This window comes from Centroberyx gerrardi, chromosome 9, assembly GCF_048128805.1.
Source record: "Centroberyx gerrardi isolate f3 chromosome 9, fCenGer3.hap1.cur.20231027, whole genome shotgun sequence".
NCBI classification, from domain to species: domain Eukaryota; kingdom Metazoa; phylum Chordata; class Actinopteri; order Beryciformes; family Berycidae; genus Centroberyx; species Centroberyx gerrardi.
The window spans coordinates 12535257-12558769 of record NC_136005.1 but is presented as its reverse complement, the minus strand read 5'-3'; the positions used below and the strand labels follow the sequence as shown (position 1 = coordinate 12558769).

General features: G+C 44.3%; 1 protein-coding gene across 1 annotated transcript in view; it reads left to right on the top strand.

Moving 5' to 3' along the window:
* ncanb (neurocan b) overlaps positions 1-23061 on the top strand; it is a 134876-nt gene extending 111815 nt beyond the window's left edge. Inside the window, exons 14-18 of the mRNA XM_071926009.2 lie at positions 10756-10914; positions 12784-12866; positions 13422-13566; positions 19934-20116; positions 22925-23061. Of these exons, the coding sequence (XP_071782110.2) occupies positions 10756-10914; positions 12784-12866; positions 13422-13566; positions 19934-20116; positions 22925-23061 (707 nt within the window). The remainder of the gene's footprint in view (positions 1-10755; positions 10915-12783; positions 12867-13421; positions 13567-19933; positions 20117-22924) is intronic.
* Positions 23062-23513: the final 452 nt, after the last annotated feature.

Here is a 23513-nt window from a genome sequence, read left to right as displayed (position 1 = left end):
ATCGCAAGAAGATCTTCATATTACCTCAGCCGCCTTTGCCGTTCTTTCACCGCAGCCATTGTTGTTGTTGTTGTTGTTGTTGTTGTTGTTCATCTCAGAGACTTTTGTCGCCGCTATTTCCAGTTTTCCTAGGTTCCGGTTCCTCTTTTAATCGTCATGCGCATCCATTTGCATGAGGCATAAATAAACTAACAGAACAAAGCCGCAGTGAGTATACACAAATTTGTATGCGGCACCGTGTTCGACTGTGTTTCTATTTGGAAGCAAGCTGGACTTCGTTGCAAGTGTACCGCCTCCTTAAATGAGGGCAGGAGATAAAAGAGTGAGATGTAGAAACGCTTGATCACGCTATGAGAAATACGGACACATACTGTTTACATACGTACGCTCCGCCGTTCTTTACTCACTGGCCTTCAACATGACACACACACACTATAGAGTACAATTCTTCCCCTCTCTCTCGTCTCTCTTTTTCTTCCTTTCACACAGACACACACCAACACACAAACATACCTTTGGCCTCTTTGACATGCGCTGGAGCTGTGTGTGTACATTCCACTCAGGCTCCTGTTGCGTTGTTGGCTTCATGGTTGATCGGGAGCAGCAGGGCGGAGCGTGTAAGCCTACAGCCTCCGCCTGCTGCTCGCCGCTTTATCTCTCGCCGCTCAGCGCCCACAGAAATATAGAATTCAGCTGTGAAAAGTACAATTCACAACAGGCAGCGCTCCCTGATCTCAGTTTGATATCCAGAGAGAGGTCTGAACTGTGACGTGAAGAGCGGAAATGAACTCGGCAAACTCATTCGTTCCACTGAGACTTCTATCCATTTTAATGTCACCCAATTGGTCCCTGTCTCACTAAAGTGGTCCGGTTCTCTGTCTCATTTGCTGCAATTCACGGCAGGGTGTGTGTGTGTGTGTGTGTATCTCTGTCGGTGTTCAGGTGTATGTGTTATGATCTGAAAGCCTTTAGATGCTAGGTAGCCTCAGTCCACTGGCTCCCTCTGGCCTGTTACCATGGTGATCCCATCTGAGAGTCAATAATAGTAAGTTTCCAGGGCTGTTTCCAAGTCCTCCAGTGAATATACTGAGAGAAGAAGAGATAGAAGAGAGAGAGAGAGAGAGAGAGAGAGAGAGAAAGAATTTATACAATTTGATAATAATATAATAATCTAACATAATTATAATATATTTTTATTTCCATTGCATTTGCCTTGTTAATTCCTCTGAAACCCTCTTTATTTTAATAGTTGGTCTTTTTATTTATTGATGTTTTGTCTGTAAAGCACTTTGCAAGTTATTACTTACACACATTATACAGATTATTATCACTTTGTTGACTGGTTCTAAATAGAATATTTCCTGTAATTTGTAGCCAAGTTTTGAGCAGCATTCATAGTATTTTAATAATTAGCACTATGGCTGTAGATGGCTCAGAGCCATGTGATCCTTACACAGAATGCGTATTCAAAAGAATGAGGTCACACTCAACAACAACAGTGATTATTTTCTATATTCAAGACACAATAGAATCTAGCTTTAATATATAAATACCTTGCAGTGGAGTGTGGCCTCGTTCTTTTGAGTAATAAGCAGTAATAAATGGATGTTTGTTGAGGAGAATAGGCAGTTGGGATTAGAGTAACAAAGTCAGTCGTTTGTCAGTTGATTTGCTCTTCTCTCATAGTGCTGAAACTGATTGTTGAGCCTGTGCTTGCTATTTTAAAATCCTGCTGTTTTATTTGGCTAGCTGCCTAATCAATGGAGACAGAAACCAAACCGTGCCGTTCCACAGCCTGGCTGAAGTGAGCTAAGGCAAACAAGCCGTTACTTCTCTCCAGCTTCCTCCTCCCTTCTCTAGCTCCTGTCTTTTTATCCATCATTCATACTTGTTTCCTTTCCCTTTTCCCTCATTCTTTCTAGGAAAAAAAAAAGATAATGTGTAAGAGTATGGTTTTGTTACTTTGCTATTCCACTACTGTAGACACCTCTGTTTCAGGTTTGCTCCCTTTCTTCTTTTCTCACTACCTTTCTGCTGTCACTCTTGCACTTCTTGCATCTTTCCGTGCCTCTCATCTCTGGCACACCGCAGGAGGCTCTGTCACGCTCTGTGTGTGTGTGTGTGTGAGAGAGAGAGAGAGAGATCGAGAGAGAGTGCATCTGTGTCAGTGTGTGTGTACAGTTCACATCTGCCTGCCAGTCTGAATGCATTTTTGCATTACATTTGTGCGTGTGTATGTGTGATGCTTCAACTTTTCTTAGGGCTATGAGGGGAGAGGTCTGTTGCTTACACTCACACAGGCAACTGCACACACACGCACACACACACACACACACACACACATATTCACGCACACATTCCTCTACTTCATATTTCTTTTCCTCTTTGGCGACATACTGACATATTTTTTGCCCCCAAATGCATTATGACACACACACACACACACACACACACACAGTGTAGAGACATGTGCCCTTCCCAAAATCAAAAGGGTTTTTTACTCACTACTTATTCAACAGCAGTTCAGATGGCATTCAAACCTGAAGTTACAGTCGGTTGCAGTGGCTCTTAGTAACAAAACAACCAACTTAATAAAACACAAAACCCCAATACACAGGAAATAAATGAGTCATCTCTCTCTCTCTCTCTCTCTCTCTCTCTCTATCTCTCTGTTTCCCACCAGAACAAATAATCTACAAATTGAAAATAAAAAGCCTGTGTTAAAAGGATTGCGTAGCTAATTAATCCCAAGGTGTCTTGGCTGCTGCTTGGTTATCTGTGAAGAATGCGTTTTCTGCCGCCTGAAACTCGCAGAGACGGCCGGCTCGGAGCTCGCTCGTGTTTCATCCGTCTTCTCCTCCGCCCCCTCTCCGCTCCTCTTCCCGCTCCCATACGTTGGATTATGAATATTTATTCTGTTTGTTTGTGGGAGAGAAGTGCTAAATCCCCAGCGGGGCGCTCGGCTGGTACCGGCGGGTATGATTTGCGACTACTGGTCTAGCAGCGTACTGAGGCTAACACACAGGCCAGAAATGTTTCATGGTGGGGTGGAAAAGCCCTTTGGAAACAGCCGTGAGACCATTTGACACTACAAGTGCCCACTGAAAACAATATAAATAAATTTGTTCCAGGCAGGGTGGCAACTCCTAGAGGGAGGGTGGCCTGGGCAACGCTGACGCACACACATACTCGCTTACGCACACACACGCACAACACAACACACAGGAGTGATTCCATTTGACAGAAAAACACAAAAAACCTGACAGCGTTACCAGGGAACCTATAGCAAACTGGAGCACAACTTCCCCCAAAGAGGAAGCCGGGTGAATCTGGGTCTGACAGATAGGAAGACTTTGAGCACGTTGACGCCAACAGCAACACCAGTGCCGCAGATTGGGAACAGGAAGCAGACAATGTGCTGTAGCCTACACACTGAGACTAATGAGGAAGAGAGCAAGACTTAGCTGACTAACGGCGGTGGGAAGCGTTTTAGAAAGCTCCAGATGCAGACCGACCTACACTCTGTCTGTCACTCTTCTACCGCTATCCTCATCCCCCCTCACTTTCTGACCCCCTCTTTTTACTTGTGATTAATTCATAGTGGAAGGGGTACGCATTGGATGATGTTTGTACTGAATTGCACATTGAGCAGTGAAATTCCCCATTTGCTCATTATCTACTCTGCTCGGTTTACAGGCGTCTTCAGTCCGTACACCTGTCTACATACGAATAGTTTTGGTCCGAAATATCCACCATTTGAAAAACGTAGCACTGACTTGTACAAAATACATGATAGCACGAAATGATGGTACTTTTTCAAGGGTAGCAGGTCATTTGAGTCCTTGAAACGATAACATTTTTACAGACTGGAGATATTGACTAATGAACCTCAGGTAATTATATTATATTTTTAAAAATAGATGTGTATGTAGTAGCATTTTGGAAATGAACTCCTCATAGCGGTGCATCTGCCAGTCAAACTCCTTCTTATTTCAGATGATTTCTGAAAGTAGAGGGCTAGTAACCTGTGCTGATGGAGGTCAAGTGCATTTCACATTGAATTTAGTCACTCATGCTTGAAATACAGTTTCTGGTTTCTGTGACCCGGTTCTCTTAAGGTTCAGACTGGTATTGGTCAGCATGGGTGTCAGTCACTTTGGCCTCATCTTGTCATTGGTGCTGGAGGGGCCCGTTCTTGCAATCCCATTGGTACTCCGCTTATCTCAGCCCTGGTCTCTTATTACGCTACAGTATGTTGAACTCTTTGTGCTCCACAAGCTACAGTACAACGTGGGAGCTTTGTTTGAGGTCCCTATTCCTGTTTTTTCTTTTTTCTTTTTTTCTTTTTGGAGCGGGAGGTTTTATGAGTCAGAGATGGCTTTCAGAGTTGACAGAGAGGCTGAGAGGGGAGGCATCTGAGTTTGCTAACTTTGCTGTTTTCTACCGTGCATCTCCAGGGACGGCCGTGATGCCGTACCGCTGTGAGTCCTGACTGTACTGCTGCTGTCGAACTGGCGACTCAGCAGAAAGCCCGGCGCTGCCAAATTAATTTTTGTGCATCCTCCGGGTCTTTAGAGGCTATTAATGCTAATGAAGATTCATGCTTTGTAATAACATGTCGAGAGGGACACGTGCCATGACTGAGAAGAGAGCGAGCTGGAGCTGCCGGTGGTCCGAGTGTGCACACACATGCACAGAAACACAGGCACACACACACACACACAGACACACGCAGTGCAAAAGAGGCTCTCGCGGTACAGCAGGAGGTTTTACTGTACACACACACACACACACACTCTCCCAGGTGTGTACACACAGAAAGTATCCCTGAAGTTTTGCATAAACCTGGCAGACGCTAGTCAAACGGAATAACAGCAAGGCATCTCTCTCAGTCCATATGCTATTGTGTTCACCACTTGCCAATTCTCTCTAGGAGAGGAAGGCTGGAGAGATGAGGGGGAGAAATTATTCTCATTCAAGGTGCTTAATTAGTGAGTGTTCCTGGAGCAACTGTCATTCTCTTCCCCAGCTGAAATTAAGCTTATGTAGAAGAGAAACAAACTGTGAAGAAAAGAGATAGAGGGCAGAGCGAGCAGGTTTAGCGATAGATGGAAAGAGAAGGAGGGGAAGAGAGTCTGTTCCTCTTCCATGCACTAATGAACAGTAGGTATCTTCTCTTCTGATGGAGAAGTGTAAAACAGTACTGCTGGCTGTGCCAGAGGTTTATGGGACTTTTGTGCTTTCCAGGGAAACTTTCCAACTTCTCTGACAGCAAAGTTATGAATCCTGGCTTGTACTATTTTCCCTTTACTGTTATCTCAGTAACTAATTACACACTGAAGGCCTGTGACCTGCTCGATCCCCTTCAAAAAACAGTGGACAGGTTGCAGACATGCATGAATAGGTGTGTGTGCCTTATACCTATTTATATGTGTATGCTGTCCTCACGTTAGACTAATTACATACTGAAGGACTGTGACCCGCGCAGTCTGGACAGGACGCAGACATGCATGAATAGGTGTGCACATTATACTTATTTATGTGTGTATGCTGTCTTCACCTTACATTAATTACACACTGAAGGACCGCGGCCTGCCCGCTGTCTTTAGAGAAAAACTGGACAGGATGCCGACATGCATGAATATGTATGAGCGCATGAGCATTATGTCTGTTTATGCGTGTGCTGTCCTCACCTTACACTAATTGCACACTGAAGGACTGCGGCCTGCCCACTTAGACAAACTGGACTGGATGTGTGCGTGCTTGAATCCCTGTGCGGATTTTGCCTATTTATGGGTATGTGTGTGTCTGTGTGTGTGCTGTCCTCACCTTCACCTCGGCTCCCTCCATCAGCATCACTCTGCAAAGACAGGTCTATCGGCTAATTATGCAGAATGAGCGTTCAGACTAGCATCAGTCATTCATGTTACACTCTCTGGCTGTTTTACTGTAACATCCATTACACCTAATTGTGAGAATCACACTATTAGGCCTTTCCATTAATCAACACTGCACTAGTAATAACCATTAATGATTCCACGACCGCTCTTCCTCTCATTCGCACCTTCTGCCTCTGGCCAGCAGCAGATTCTCCCTCCTCTTCCTATCTATATCTCTATCTGTATGTCTCTCTATGTCTCTCTCTCTCTCTCTCTCTCTCTCTCTCCCTTTGCCTCTCTGGCCTGCTGTCGTCTGCCCTCTTGCAAATGGCACACTGAGCTGTCACTCTTCAAAGAGAGTCACGCAGGGAGGAGGCAGAATGGCAGCACACACATGTACACACACACATCGTTTCATCATCCAGGGGATCTGAAAAGCCACGGTGCAGAAATATCACTTGGTGATGTGGATAAACGACCCAATCAGTCAGCTGGAAGTGTATGGCCTTTTATTTCCTAACTGCTGTTCATTCAGTCTCTGCGAATATTAATCGCTGAAATGCACCCCCCACCTCCCTCAGACTGACAGAGGAAAAACGGCAAAAAGAAGACGACTTGAGTAAAGTCTAAATATTTGAAGAGGTTGATGTGATGTCGGGCTTTGAGCCTCACTGTCAGGGAGAGGCAGAGGAAATCAGCGGAGACTAGGTTTAAGATCTGAGGAAAAAAAACATGTCTGTTTAGTTTTGATCTTTCTCTCTCTATCTCTCTCTCTTTCCATTTCTCTTTCTGTCTCTTTCATCCTCTTATTTTTTCTCTTATTCTGCCTCTCTCTCGCCTACCTCCCGCTCTAGACCGTATCTCACTGCGCTTGCTGCACATGGCTTTTCCGTATTGTTTTTTCCCTGGCGCAGCGTTTAACAAACATGTATGTATCTAATTCACAAGTGGAAATCACACCAAGTCTGCATCTGTATGTGTGTAGTATGTAGTTCCTCTTTTAGGACGGGTGGCCAAGGCTGTGCTGCCAGACACACACACACACAGTCTGGGCCGACTGCCAGTCTGGACCCCACAGTGGAGTGTGTGTGGTTCGATGAAAGCATGTATGTTGAATTTACAGACCTGTCTGTTTGTGTGTGTGTGTTTCTGCGACTCTCCTCTCCCTGTTCCTGTAGATAACCACCCATTCCACACCTTTATGAGCCAAGTTGGACCCACTCCCAACACTGATACAATGTACCAGCCGCAATGTGGGCAAACAGTTTGAGAAGGTATTAGCAAGGTACCAGGACTGATGGCGGAGTGGGAGAGTGGAGTTTGCAGTCAGCGGACGAAAAGACAGCGGCGTACACTGACGTTGGTCCCATAAGGCCAGCGATAACAGCAGTGACATGGTGCTAGCTGATGCCATTCCGCTGCTCACTTGTCAGAAGCGCTCTCTCTATACTACTGGGAGGAGTATGGCTGCAAGATGCTGATTCAAATGCAGTCTGTCTCCTGTAATGTCTAAATGCCCCAACGGAGAATTGTGCATTTCCTGGGAGTGTGTGTGTGTGTGTGTGTGTGTGTCTGTGGTCTAGATTGTGTAAGTGACTGGATATTCCAATATATTATAGATACGAGTAGGACAAACAGTTCCATAAATGTCACTCCACTGTTCATTTGCCATCAACGACTCTTAGAAATTACAAAGCAGGAAGCTCTGTTCATTCACATTCGTTACACACTTAATTGCAGGGGGCTGGAGCCTATCCCAGCATGCATTGGGTGAAAGGCAGGGAAACGATCTGGACAGGTCGCTATCCATCAGTGGGCTAACACTAATAGACAGATATTCACATTCATACCTAGGGGATCGAACCCAGGTTCATCTTGCTGTGAGGCGAGGCGACGGAGCTAACCTGAGCCGCTGTGCCAGAAAGCTGAAAATATTAACAGGGCTAAGTGGTTTTGGTGTCATTACTGTCATTGAAAGGCATCAGTTTAACTCCTCAGACTGCTTGGAAAATTTGAGTGGACAAAGTGAAGAGGTAATTCTCCCAGTCATTCAAACACTAGTGTTGATGTGCCCTTGAGCAAGGCACTTAACCCCCAAATTGAGTGAAGCTGCACAATGCCTGAGTTTTACTGAGCAGTTCCCATGTGTGAGTGTATGACATACCCCGGTCAAATCATATTTGCAAGTACTTGTTACACTTTGGTTTAGGCCAGATGGTTGTGGTTTTCCAGGAATGTATTTGAAAGTCATTTCTGGCATGCCTCTATGTGATTTACAAGGTGTTACCTCATCTAAATTGTCCTGGTGTGATAAAATCCCACCTATTTCACATGTAAAGAAAATACTATGAGTTATTCGGAAATACTATTTAACTCAGGTCTGGTGTGTGTATATATGAAACACTCCCTCTGCCACTCTTCCCTTAAGCCATTGAGTAGTGAGTCAGTTGTGAGTTGTTAGTCATCCTGCCCAGTTAATAAGGGTTAAAACCTCTGTTGGCCCGGCTGTGAGTCAGTGTACCAGCGAGGATATGCTTCTCCTTTATATACTGCTCCCATTTCCATCAGACCTATGGGACTGCTTGAGAAATATGTGAATGCATGTCAAGCAGACTGGTGGATGAACGATGAATTTCAAAGAGAGTGTTGAATTGTGCCAGAGAGTGTCAAAGAGTGTTAAAATTGGACATGCAGCACTTGTCTCCCTCAATCACATATATATTCCCAGACGTGTTCATTTATTTCTCTTTCTCCTTCTCATTGAACCAAACAGGGAAAAGAGGGAGAGAGAGATTAATGTCTGCAGCCATGCAGATGTACTCACTCTCCACTCCACTGGTCCCACACACCTTGGCAAAGACCAACTGCGTGTGTGTGTGTGTGTGTGTGCGTGCGAGAACATGCATGCCTGCACCAACATGCATTAGTGAATGTTTGAATAGATGTGCATTCGTGTGTGCCTGGTTTTTGACATGACTGTGTTTTACATGCATGAGAGTGTGCCTTTGCTATATATTTGCCAGTGACACATGACGATAATATTACCCTGTCTTTGGCTTGGATATAGGGCTTGGGACACAGAACAATTTCCTCATAACATTTTTTTCTTGTTGTTTCATTATGTGAAAGGTTTTACTTCAGATGTGAACATTTCAATTCACAGGTGAAAAGTGTCTTTTTTTTCCACGTGACCGCCCATTACATATGACAATATTTGTTTCACATCGTTTTCACATGAGAAATGGGAAATTTCTAATGCTCACAGAAAAACCAACGTGTGTCCAAAAAGCACATGTGCTTTGAATTCACATGTGGGTTTTCACATGTGACTTTGTGTGCTGTAGAACTCAGTTTGTCACATTGGAGGCGTGCATGTAGTGGTTTTGAGCCAACTAATAATGCATCTAGCTGCAAGAGAGAAATGGGGATTGACAGAGAGAGAAAGAATGATTTAAAGAGAGAGTGCCCCCCTTCAGCAGTGGGTCCTTTTTGACCTGGTGGAGTGCATTTTGTGGACTGTTGTCATTGCACTTCATGGCTTTGTATTGAAAAAGGCCCTGAAGAACCCTGTGTGGAGAGGAGACCACCAAATAGACTAATGAGTATGACAGCTTTTACTGACTCAATATGCAATACAATGGTTTGTGGACCCTGAATTCATATTACAATGTAGAGGGGCTTTCATGTTGGACCTCTTCTCTTCTCTTCTCTTCTCTTCTCTTCTCTTCTCTTCTCTTCTCTTCTCTTCTCTCCTGATTTTGTTACTCCTCTCCCTGGCCAGCCTGTGACTGTCTGCATGCTAAGCAGGGCCCCATACGGTCCCATTTGCACTGCCCAATTTACTGGTGTCGCTTCAGATTTGTTGGAGGAAAAGCTGAGGCCTCTTCCCTGATCCCTGCACTGTAGGGATGGAGGGAGGGAGAGGGCCCAAGGGTGGGAGGATGAGGGGAGATTTGAGGTAGCTTTGCTGACAGATGAACCCTGAATTACATCCCTTATACATACGCACACATTTACACACACAGCCATGCACATATGCACACATTTACACAGCCACGCACGCAGTCCAACACGCGGGATGGCAAGAAAAAAAACACACATAGGCGCACACACTTTGCATCACATTTGAGATGTACAGCTCGCAATCACACAGCTAACCCCCAGAGAGATGAGGGCATAGATGAGAGAGGGAGGGAGGGAGGGAGGGAGGGAGGGAGGGAGCGATGGAGGAACAGTCAGCGCGCTGACAGGACTGTGACAGGGCTTAATTACCAAGCGAGCGCCGCACACTGGAAGACGTTTCTAGGGATTGTTGTCATTTGAATAGATTAAAAGGGCCTTTCGCTGGACTAAGCCTGCCTCACCGCACGCCTGCCTCTGCTGTGGATTAGGAGTCCGAGTCCAATCAAAGGGAAGGAGACAGAGAGAGAGAGGGAGAGATGAAGGGATGGAGAGGAAGAGCAGAGCGGAGTGTCACATAGGATGAGTGAGAGGAGAGCACTTGAGGAAGATGGTACTGAAGAGAGAGAGGAGAGAGGAGAGGGAGAGAGGGGGATGCTGGAGGGTATTATGTAGATCTTGTGTGCTGCGAGACAGGAAGAATTTACCGTGTATTAAATCAAAATGAGAAACTAAAACATAGCGGTGATATCCCTCTTCTTAGTCCAAAATCCCCCTACTCCTTTCTTGTACATGCTTTTGTATCCGTCGGCTGTTGGTGTTTGTTTAACGATAAAAACCCGACTTTCTCTTCACATATGGATTTTCTGTTGACTAATCCCGTCCCCCATCACTGTCTCTCTCTATCACCTTCCCTCTCTGCCTCCCAAACCCCCCCCCCCCCCCCCCCCCCCAACACACACACACACACCTGCAGACACGGAGGGCTGTGAGCACACGTGGAGGAAGTTCCACGGCCACTGCTACAGGTACTTCAGCCGCAGACACACCTGGGAGGACGCCGAGAAGGACTGCAGGGAGCACAGCGGCCACCTGGCTAGCATCCACAGCTTCGCAGAGCAGGACTTCATCAGCGGTAGGTAGAGGGGAGAGACGGGACAGGGACACACGTGGGACAAATAGTGTTTGTAAATGCTTCTTACTGTTTGTTTTTATCTGCAAGAAATCTTATTATTTCATGTACTCTCTTCTGTCTTAGAATCCTTTCTTTTTTTTTAAAGCAGGTGAAAAATCCTTCCAGTGGGGTGAGGCAATTCCACTTGTTTCCAGTGCAGGAGATGCAAATGTCAGTATGGTGAAACAAGGCAGAATAAGGCCAGTTACGTCAATGGTATCAAGGAAATGACACTTGATTCAAAAAAAATTCTTGAAACAAGTTGATTTGCATTGAAAATAAGTGAAATTATCACACCCTACTGCCGAATTTCTTTCTCTTGCATTAAGAAAAATCTGATTGTAAGACTCAATACTAGATTAAATGGTTTGCTAAAATGGATATTTGTATTGTGGGGTATCTAGTACCCCACAATACAAATATCCATTTTAGCGGGTGGGGTTTATTCCAGGATTATTCAGATGGTGTCAGGTAAGTTGTAAATTACAGAAATGTATAATGTTTTTCAGATATTTTTCTTGCTCTTGTTGTCTAAACCATCTGGTACTGATTGTATTGTCCTATGTAGCAGGTATCTGGCTTTGTATCTGGTTTTCCAAGCATGTTAAAAGAAATCCTGAGAATTATTTACAAATGCTATAAGATATACAATATAAGATAAGAAGGGGCATTGCTGCACCTAGGTTTTTCTGCAGGTTTTTTGGTTCCTTCATGGGTTTTTGTCGAGGACTTTAATATTTGGCCACTGAGAGCAGTTTATCAGTAAGGTGCTAGGCAGTAATGCCATGCTAGTATCCATACAGACTTTCCTTGGAGCTACATAAAACTTCCTGATCTCATTCTTAGCTTTGTTTTCACCCTCTGGCATCGCTCCACAACCACTCGTGTCATAATAAGGCCAGGTCACCCACAGCAAATCCTCTAATATTGGACCCACTTTCTGTCTCGGAGAGATGCCAGGCCAGTGCCATCCATCTAGCACCCATCCTTCCTTTACACAGACACATTTACCAAAAAGTGTGTTTAATTGCCTTGAAAATGGACGTCTCCACCCCTGCAATAAGGGGACCAGAGCCATTAGGAAGATTAATGGGCCTGGTAATGATGTTAATCAGATACACCATGATTGAAATTCCATTGCATATGTGCATGTGCATGCACGCGCGTGCACACATATGCACACGCACGCACACACACACACACACACACACAAGGTTAATCAAAAACACCATTATTGAAATTCATTTCACACACCCAAACACACACACACACCAAAAAATCTCATCACCAGTGCATCACAGATAGGGATGGTCGCTCCTCTCTTGGCTCTGTGTGATAAGATCTCAGAGATGTCCCTGCTGCCTTCCAGGGTTGTGTCAGGCCTTGTGTGTCCCGTTGTTTTGCTCAAGTTTTTGGTAAGAGTGTCCCCAAGCAGACTTGATGTGTGTAGCCTATGTAATATTAACATAACCTGTGCCCTTTGGTGGACCCCTTTGTCAAAAGTGCCTTATAGTGCCATGAGTGTTCACATTTCTAACATGGGCGGCCCCAGTAGGAGTCAAACCCTTAACCCTGGTTTGGTTAGTTCCATGCTCTACTCACTGAGCTATATGGTACAATGATATAAACATCAGAGCAATGGAAGGGAATTTGTATTTTAATGCATGGTCATAACGCTTTATTGTGGTAGTATTAGTGTTGTCCTTAGTCGTTTTTGTGTCTGTGTGATGAGTTTCCAGAATCAAATTGCTCCCTTGAGCTGAATTGAATTGAATATGTTGTATGTGTGTGACTGTGTATTGAAACCCCTGTCTGTTACCCCCTGTTCAGGTCTAAGCCATGATAACACCTGGATCGGGTTAAATGATCGTACAGTGGAGGACGACTTTCAGTGGACCGACAAGATGGACCTGGTGAGGAACCAGCTGTGTCTGTTTTGTTCCACCATCAACTGGCGGTCCCAGTGGAATTCATCAGGCCCCTAAGTCTAGTCGCATCTCACAACAAAAATGCATGAGTGAATTTGTGAAGCATAAACAAAACCTGGAGGCACTCATCGCAGCTGGAGACTGCAATGACGCAAAAATCCATTAATTTGTTGAGGAAATTAATCTATTCATTTGTTTTCCATTGTGATCACAACAACAAAAAATCTGGTACATCTGCCTTGAGATTTTCATGATTAGACAGCACAATAAAACTCTACTGGTGATGGCAGGGTGTCTCCTGAATGTGTTTAGAAATACGCAGGTGGCACTTTTGTTACATATTGGTTTGCACAGAATTGGATATTCTGAAAAAAGTAGACTCATGAGAGTGGCTTGATGTCAAGACTAATCTGGATAAAATGACATTGCCGTTTAAAAAAGACAGACGGAGAATCACATTTTTTTATAGTATTGGTTTCTCTGATCTGTGTGTCTAATTATCTGTCTTTCTCTGCGTTTCTTGTATATGCGATGGTATAGCAATATGAGAACTGGCGTGAAAACCAGCCAGACAACTTCTTCGCTGGAGGAGAGGACTGTGTGGTTATGATTGCTCATGAGAATGGCAAATGGAACGACGTGCCCTGCAACTACAACCTGCCCTACGTCTGCAAGAAGGGAACAGGTGAGAACCAGAGATGGATGGAGGGAGATGGGAGAGCGGCATCATGTATGCTGCGACTGCAACAGGTGATTAAGATGATTGACAGAGAGGGAAGGAGGTGGAGATGAGCAGGATATGAAGGAGGAACACTAAAAAAAAAAAAAATCCTTAAAAAGAGAGAGAGAAGCGGTGAGAGATACTGGAGTAAGGAGGGAGAGAATAAGGAATCGGACAGTAAGAGACAGCGGGAATGAGAAAAAGGGCAAAGGAGAAAGAACACCCTTGTTCTGCTGTCACTACTTATAAGGTCTTTAAAAATGAACAGGCCTAAATGTCATGAGCAAAGGAGAGGTGCGAGATAGGAAAAGGAGAGAGAAGGTAATGAAAGATTCCAGACACCGTAGTTTTTTGTGTAAAGCAGCCCATAAGAGTTGCAGCCTATTAGTGTTCAAGTGGAGACGGAGGCAGATTCACAGCACATGTACGTAATGGTAGATTCTGAACATCCCAGCTGTACCACACTTTATACATGTCTAAGTGCTGTGGGAGAGACTTCCACTAAGCTTCTTCAATCAGTCCATGCACTTCAGATTCATACTCATTATAGCCCACCAACGCTTCTTCCCTCTCCCATGTTGCATCACAGCTCCATTTCCTCAGCCAAATGTTCGGTTTTAGTAAGGTGAAGCTCTTCTTCAAGTAAGACTGAGGCAGAATGTACCTTCTACTTTATGTCTGGGAAAGTTAAGCTCAGCAAAATGAGGTGAGCATAGTTACTGGTTGGTTAAGCTCCTATACAGGCGTCTCTCTCCTCTCGGTGTCCCCTGTTGCAGCTGCACTGTCATGGTACTGCGAGGCGCAGGAGTTAGGCCACAACACGCTCCTCCGAGAGCCTATTAGAGCTTATTTTTGCCATGCATTTGCATACAGGTCAGACTGCTGACCAATAGCAAGCAGACAGACGTATTAATAGCTAGGTGGAGATTAACAGGCTGGTCTGGGTTTATTGAAGATAGTGGGCCACAAGAAGTCACTGGTGGCTGCATTCACAAAACTTACCCTAGAGCTTAGAGTTGGACTAGCTTTGTGTTTTAGCTGTGGATCTGGATAATCCAAGTAATGGCTTCTTGATCTGGAGATGGATGTTGGCAGCAGGGTAGTTTGAGGGTATTAGCAGACAGAGGCAGAGGGATCATTCAAAAGTCTAAACCAATAGAATATCAGCCAGGGACAGAAAGGCAGTTTTATTTGGCGAAGGGGCGGGATCGTTCAAAAATCTGTGAAGGTTTTTTTGGTTGGAATTTATATTTAAGCCTACTAGTGCAGCATGAGGTCATCATCAAAGATTCTCTGTTTTCCAGGAAGTAAAAGTAATGGGAATTCATTTCATGGGGACTTTAAAATATCTTCTCTTCTCAAGTACCGCTGTATCACTGAATATTGGATGAGCCAGAATACCAAAAGCCTGTTTCAAAGCAGAGGTTGAAACCCTAAAAACTCATGGTCATTATGTTAATATATCCAGTTGCTTTACAACAAATGAGAACCGATGGTTTGTATGTTACACGGTAAATTTCTTTGGGCCGATGTTAGGCTAATTGTCACCGGAGGCAGAAGCATAAAGAAGGTGCTTGTAGAAGGGGGAAAGTACATCTGGGCTCCGGAGAGTTGCAAAACATCCCGTTCCACTCCTGTATGAAGGGAAAGGTATTTCCTTCATGAGCAAGGTGTTGCACCACCTCTGACGCACATTGTCACAAGTCCCCAGCATCCAGCCCACCTCTGACCTTAATCAGTCAGTTACAATCACCAACATCTCTTCATCTTCCCCCCACGTTCCTGTCAGCCTCTCCTAAGTAACCCCATGTAATGTCTCGTCTTATCAGTGGAGTTTGGCAGCTCCATGCTGAGTATTCTCTGGCTGATTTCTAATAGTGCCCCTTGTTTTCTGTTTCTCTGCTCATCAGTGGCCCCTGGGCTTGATTGGGTGATAACAGCACCGTGGCAGCCTATCAGACGCCTTAATCAGTCACCCAGGGGACAGGCAGGGTGATGTGTCATTCAGATGGTGATGAGGTTTTTTTCACTATAACTCAGAGGAGGTTAGACAGTCATCCTGATGAGGAAGATGGGATGTGATGGTGAGATCTCTTTCACGTATGGAGAGATAGGGAGAGAGAGATATTTAGTCATATAGTGCTTTCATAGTGTGTGGTATAATCTTAATTCTCCTATCTGCCTATCTGTCAGTTGGTCTGGCACTCTGTCACCTGCGCTACAGACAGAAACACACACGTTTACACACTCAGATGATCAACCAGAAGATAACGGTATCATCTCTTACGCTCTACTCCAGTCCAAGACCTGATAGTTGCTTTGTCCAACAACTGCTGCAGTTCATTACACAGTAAACAAGACAGCATTATCGTCCACACAGCCACTGTGCGCCGGCGAGAGACACTCCCAGTAGTGTTCTGGTGAGAATACACACACTTTTGTGTCTCTCTAATCCTTTCTGACATGATTGCCAGTAGGTGTAACGATGCTTGGAGCCCACGGGGCCTTAGGAGTGCTGAGAGGAGCCAGCATCTAACTGTCTGCAGCTCTCACCGTGCCACTAAATCACCCTGACTACCCCCTGCCAGCCAAACGCGGGCACAAAGACAGAAAAATACACTTACAAACACGGTGTACACACGCACACCGCAAAAGCACACATACTGTAGAAGCATGTGACGCATACATGCAGTTTTGTGCTATTAAGAGCCATTCCAGCTCTGGTAAATATTGATCTATTTCTTCAGCTGCATGTGGCTGGTTAGAGATGTCCTCATTAGTCTCCTTTCCACATGCACACACACACACACACACACACGCACACACATACACAAACACATACCATGTACACACAGGGTTGGCAACTGCTGGCTGGAGTGAGATTTTCTTGTCATGGACTAAGATTTTCATGTAATGGGTTTTCATGTGTCTAAAAATTAAAACAAAAAACTTTATTGGCTGTCACTTGTCATTGACAGACCCATGGAAATTGTCTGACGTGGACATTTTCCCCTCCTTCCCTTTCAGCCCTATTTTCTATGACATACCTCTAATATACAATAACTAAATTATCTTGCCTTAACTGCTGGGAATTACAACACCAAAGCCATAACACTGTTTGATATTATGTACATTGTTTTACTCTAGATTTTAAACATCCGTAAGTATACTCTCTATGCTGAGAAAGCTACTCTACTTTAAAAAAATCTGCCGCTGCTGCATTGCACCTGAGAATCTCTCTCCTCTCTTCTCCTCACTTTTCCTCTGGACATCTGTCTTTTTTTTCCTCCTCCACCTCCCTCTCTCTTCTTCTCTATTTCTCCCCACTCCTCCCTTCTCTCTGCTCTTACAGTATTTCAGAAAACTCATCTGTAGTCATGGTGACAGAAGCTTTGGTCAAAACAGTTTAGCTGGATATAATTTTTTGTGTGTGGTTATCACATGTGTATCTCAGCTTTGCTAACACCGTGTTAGCAGCCTTACTTAGCGCTGTCTGACAGCTGAAGCAACGATATCCTATATCTCAGGTAATAACTGTGGGTGGAGGTTCTTACCTCTAACCGCCGTCTTGGGAGTCTTGGGAACTTGGTGTGAATTTTCAAAAAGTGCCTCGTGCACAGAAAGCAACACACAGCGCTGCTGCGGGAGAGAATGAAGCCAATCAGTCTTTTCTTACTGTCTATGAGCCAATCTCATCTCATCATGTGTGGAGAAAATATTGTCTGCTAGCAGATGTATTCAGAATATTCACTTTGCTCAGACTGAGACTTGCTATATTTTAATTGACCATTTAAACTGTGGTGTGAGATTTGTTTGGGGAGCTTGAGAGCGTGAGACGGAGCCCGGAAGCGTACGTGTATCTCATGCCAAATGCGTGCGTTGGCAACCCTGATTATGCACAAACACACACATATACGCATGAAAACACATTTTCGCCAATGCACACACACACACACACACACATTGATGCCAGTGGTTTTGCAGTGGATGCAAAGTGTGAATTTTCTGGCTGAATGAAACTGTGAAAAATGACGATCGCTGGTTATCCGAACAAGCACTCTTAAAGTGTTTTAAGGATTCAAGTCACTACTTTAAACATTCAGAAGTAGCTTTGGATTATTTTAGAGAGGTTTATTATGGGCATTTTGAACTTGTAGCAAGCTAAGCTCCACTGTTGTAGGCCTTGTCCTTCATGCTGTATTCTACAAAAGGGCCTTTTCTGACTTAAAGCTGGGATTTACCGACTTCTCCCATAAGATCATGGCTGCATTTGGCGTTTCTTTATTTAGTGACCTTGTCCTTTCCCCCTATTATACAATACATTCTGACTTCACTGACTCCATTGTGAGAAATCATCCAACAGTAGACATGCAGGTATAGGCTAATGGAAAACTGCCTTTTAGCCTTTCATTTGTGTTGAGTCAGTGATTGTCTCAAGTGAGGAAGGAAGTGCTTTTTGCCCTTTCCTTCCACAACACATTAGACTGTAAATGTGGCGTTAAACCTTTCATCAGAGTTAATGACATTGGTTTTCCTTATTAAGAATTTAGGAGGTAATAGCAGGAGATGGAAGAGAGGGACAAGGGAATTAAAAGTGATTGTAAACATTTTCCGGTTGCTGATTAAGTCCTCTGCTGGCTACCGGTGATTTACACTGAACCGTGTAGATTCAAGGACGGCGTCAGTGGCGATCAGCGGTATAGCCGATATAGGCAGCCACCTAGGGCGTCCTCTAGCCTGAGGTGGCATGAAACTTCTTTTTCACCTCTGATAACCATGGCCATGACCTGCACTGATGTGCTCCCAATCCTGTAATCTATGACTGGGTATAGCTGTACAGGTCAGGCTTGATATTTAATAGTTCAACATCAAAGGTGCCCCCCTCCCCACACACACAGATGTAAGCACACACATTGATACACAGGTTTATAGGTGATACAGCTGCAAAGATAGCATGATATAGCAATGTTATTAGAGTCCCAAATCTATGTCCAACCAAGTTTTAAAAAAAGAGGGATTTGGTGCTCGACAGTAGAGAATAATGGGTGAATAAAGCTATTTTACCTGATATTTCGACTAGGCATCTAGGAACAATGTTGTTACCAATGATTAATTAATTAATTTCTGTTATGTAACATGGATTTGGAAAATCAAGATAGTTGAGTAGTTACACTAGAGATTACTTGCTAGCTAGTAATGTTACAAACCTGCCTCTCAGGTGAAATTTCCCGTAAAATCATAGAATACATAGAACAAGCAATAACGTTTTTTTTCACCTTGACTTGTGACTATTTCATGATGGGTTCTGCAGCCCCAGTTTTCACGTTTTAATAAGTCATAATAGCTTCATTGTCCACCTAGCTAACTTCATCCAAGACAATACGCTGCATGTTTGTAGGACCACCAGTGGCTGTAATGAACATCCAGGGGGGAACTTTGACATAGCACTCCTTTAAAACTTTTCCATGACATGTCTAAAGGTCCATGGGTGAGCTCAGTGCAAAGATGCCAGGGAAAGGGCATGTTGCAATGCCAAAGACATTCAAAAGGCCGAGTCTGGCAGGGGCAGCTTGGGTTTCAGCTGCGTGACTGCCATCTAGGGAGGCACAGAGTTACTACACCCTCACCTGTCACCTCCACAGGGAGACTGGCACCCCTGACAAGAGAGTTAAGAAGTCTGTGATGTTGTGTGAGCGCTTCCCTGAGGCTTGACCGGCCTGTCTATCTCTGATCAGCGTGTATGTCCTCTCTCCATCTCGGCTTGTACAGAAATTTCTTCTGAGCCTGCCTCGACTCCTCACATCCCTAAAACGCTATACTACTCTGACAGCTGCCCACGCACTCACAGACTTGGACAGACACGCTGTCCTATAAATGCTAAACCCACACTTTGGTGTTTGTGCCGTAAGTGGCTCTCAGAAAGATGTTTTAGCCAAGTGATAATCCTATATTGTATGTGTTCTAAAAATCAGACATCAGAATATAGACTGAATGTGCAAAAAATTAGGGACACTTACTTTTTTAGGCTACACTGATGAGGTGAATTCAGGTAAAAGCCATTATCCCTTCTTGATTTCCCTTATTAAATCTATAGCAATCACAAAGGAGGAGATGTAGATAAAGAGAAGCAGACAAGATAGAGAAGGATTTTTTAACTTTGAGAGAATTGACAGGTGGATTGTACAAAAGAGGCTGCAACTCAAAATCAGCAAGACGCCCCTAATAACTTGTGCATCTTCAATATATCTATGTCCTACAGCAAAAGTCATGACACCATCTGATGTTTAATATTCTATTCTATCTTGTGCTGTCTCTTTCTCTTCCCCGGCAGTGCTCTGCGGAGCTCCACCCACCGTGGAGAACGCCTTCCTGATTGGCCGAAAGCGCTCCCACTATGACATCCACTCCGTGGTCCGCTACCAGTGTGCCGACGGCTTCCTCCAGCGCCACGTGCCCACCGCCAAGTGTCGCGCCAACGGCAAGTGGGACCGACCCAAAATCATCTGCACAAAATGTGAGTGATACAAGACAGGCTTTTCATACAGAAAAAGCAGAAGGCAAGATTTAAAGCAATATTTCTATTTCTTAGGCCATTTCCCATTTACATTTTCTTATTTTTAGCATGCACACCACCATAGGTATTTAAGAGCAGTAAACCTTCCATATCAGCCACCCTGGGGAGCTGCTGTCACCACTGGCATCCAGGCTTATCGTCCCAGCTCTCATTAATAATTGCAAACAGGCAAAGTAATCTCTTGAAAAGCAGGATAACCCTGGATGCAGAATGAATTAAGCCCCCTGGGTCTACTTAGCTGTATAGGTTCTCCTTTGATGTGCTTTATATACAGTATGCTCGAGGTATAATTTTTAGACTGGGTTTTCAAAACACATTTTAGTGCTGGGTCAACCGCACACAGTCCTGTGTGCTAAAACTGTTCAACCAAAGTGAAACCACTTTCATACTCCATATCATGTAAGACTTTTTATGCACATGCAAGTATATGCAGTAGAAGACACCAAATATACTCTCACACTCAAAGGGACCTGCAGATGGAGTAAATGAATAAATGAGATGGTTCAGTGCCAGTGGTAAGATATTTTTATCATTCGACTTTTATACACCTTGTCTCCCTTGAGATTTAAAACAAACTTTATTTTCTCTCAAAATAATAACAAAGAACTCACTCTCACTATGACGGAAAGAGCTGTCATAATATTTCAGCATAATTTCTATATTTGCTCTTTCAGAGGAGATATGGGGGAGGGGGGCTGATATATCACATTGTGCCTTGTATTTCATTTCACTCCGCTCATAATACGACAGTTATGATGAAATACTGAAATAATGTAGCTTCTGTTGAAAGTGATAAAGATTCTTATGTTTTTACTTTTGGAGCACTGTTGTTTTTACGGCCCAGAGTTATAGCATCGTTATCATTCTTTGCAGAAGACATATCTCTGTTGGCAAAATCCAGAAAAGGACCAAGAGATCCAATTTGGCAGCACACCCCAGGAACAAGCTTATACTCAGGCTTTGAGTGGGCGGCTAGCTCAGTGTGCAATGCTAAAGGCGCCCAGTCTATTGAGTGGAAGATAAAATAGATTCTCTTGCCTGGAGTGGCTGACGCTGTTAAGAGTTGTATAGAGTGTGTGTGATTTTGACCTTCCCGTGTTTCGCTCTCTTTCCTCTGGCCTTTTACCTGGCTTTACCTCCCTCTTTGTCATCTTTGTCTCAGCCCGTAACACCTTGTCATTCTTTTATTATGGCGCTTGTCACCAACTCATCTTCTTCCTTTCATCGTTCTTTCACTCTCGCCCTTCGTCTTATCCCATCTCTTACTTATCTACCTTCTTTAATGAATCGTCTCCCCTCTCTTTTATTTCACCATCGTGGCCACAGCCCTATATGAGGGCATCAAGGTCCAGATGTCAGTCATTTTTCCCCATAATATTGAAAATTTCCACAGCTACAAGCATAGAAGTTGGAGGTGGGGATGCGAGCGGTGCAGTGACACCCCTGTCGGCTGCTCCCCTTTATCGCCTCTGGTCTCCTGGTTCAGTTCATATGCGTCAGTGCGAAATTACACACAGCTGACTCCATTTTTTAGACGCCACATTCAGGGCGATGAGTTAATTTAACAACACTTTGGGTGTAGGCTGTGTACAGTTAGAAATGAGACTCTCTCACCCGGTAACAGCTGCCTGAAAATGGCTGAACAGCAAAAGGAGGCAGCGCCAGTGAAACTGCCTTTGTTGAGGAGCTTAACAGCAAAAAAAAAATCATAAATGTTGAACAAATGAGCCTCCAAAACTTTATGACTCGTTTGGCTGCTCATTAAAGTCACGTTGCCAAGTTGGCATGTAATAAAGCACCTATCTGATGAACATTTTCACTTTACAAGTTACATTTTGATGCCATGTTGAAAAAGTTATGCGTTTTTGAAGGTTTACGTTTCATACTATTGTAAGCTCCTGCATGAGCTGTTGGATATCATTAATAAGTCTTGTGGCATGTTGACTGCAGCACACTGAGCATCAGTAGTAGGAGCTGCAGGCCACTGTAGCCGAGATGCTTTAGGCTTCCCCATTCGTTGTTCATTTGGACTCATTAGCCTATGCATTAGCCACATTCTGTATGTATTTCATAAATTCCCATGTGTCTTTCATGCATATTTTAATAATACAAACATTTCAACATTTCAACATTTCAGTCTCCTGGATGATCTCCATTCCCGATGTTAATATAATTGACATTTGAATTCACTCTGGCTGCTATGGAGAAATATTCCATATATTGAGAACCTTGGAGAGTGACAAGACTGTCAAGGGACACACATTCACACACTCACACATACACATACAGACACACACACAGTAGCTAAATGAATGAAGTGCAAGCAAATGGAGCTATATATTATAATAAAATACTTTCTAAAAATTCTCTGTTCATATTTACACAGTTGTGTCTGCAAATACAGCCATGCTTAGGTTGCTTTGAACAGGACTCAAACTCTGCATATGCAGTAGGAGGAGGTGGCTTGCCTGGAAAAATGCCACATCTAATTTTAACATAATAACGGGGATGTTGTGATCACTGGAATTTAAGGAACTGAGGGAAAATATAATTGTTTCTATAGTTCAGATGGATATAAATCATGCAAATGTATTGTAAAACTCGGTTTAAATAGCAGAATTTTTTCCTGGGGGAGAACCACCAGCCCCTCCTCCTCCAAGGTTTGGGATCTTGGGATCTTACTCAAAATGTTGGTCTGGCTCCGGCCCTGTTCACCATCTCTCTCTTCCTCTCTCTCCCCTCCTCCAGCCCGGCGGTCCCACCGTTACCGGCGCCACCACCACAAGGGCAGGAGGGAGCGCAGGAAGCACAAGAAGCACGGCCACAGAGAGGGAGGGCACCACGGAGGAGACCAGGCCCAGGGCCACAACCACGCCCACTTCTGAACCAAAAAACATCCCCTCCTCTCCTCCTCTCCTCCTCTCCCTCTCCTCCCTGGCTGCTCATTGCAGTTTGCCTGTTTTCCTGTGCTCCCTTACTCTCACCCAATTCCCCCAAACACGATTTCACAGCCTTTCAGCCCAAAACTCTGAGCTCAAGCCCTCTCCCCGCCCCGTCCCGCACCGCCCTGCACTGCCCTGCCCTGCCCTGCCCTGCCCTGCCCTTAGCTCCACCCCTGGCTCTCCGAGTCAGCCTGTATCATAGTCAACTCTGAGGCCTGCCACAGTCCTGCCAGGCCTTACTGGGACAATAACAATCCCTTTGTACTCTTTTTACTTTACTTTCTCTGCTTTACTTTTCACTCGTTTCTCGTCTGTCTCTCACCTACCCTCTCACTTGACCCAGTTACTTTTTCTTCTTTTCCTTTGAGTTCAACGATGACCTGAAATGTGGGGCT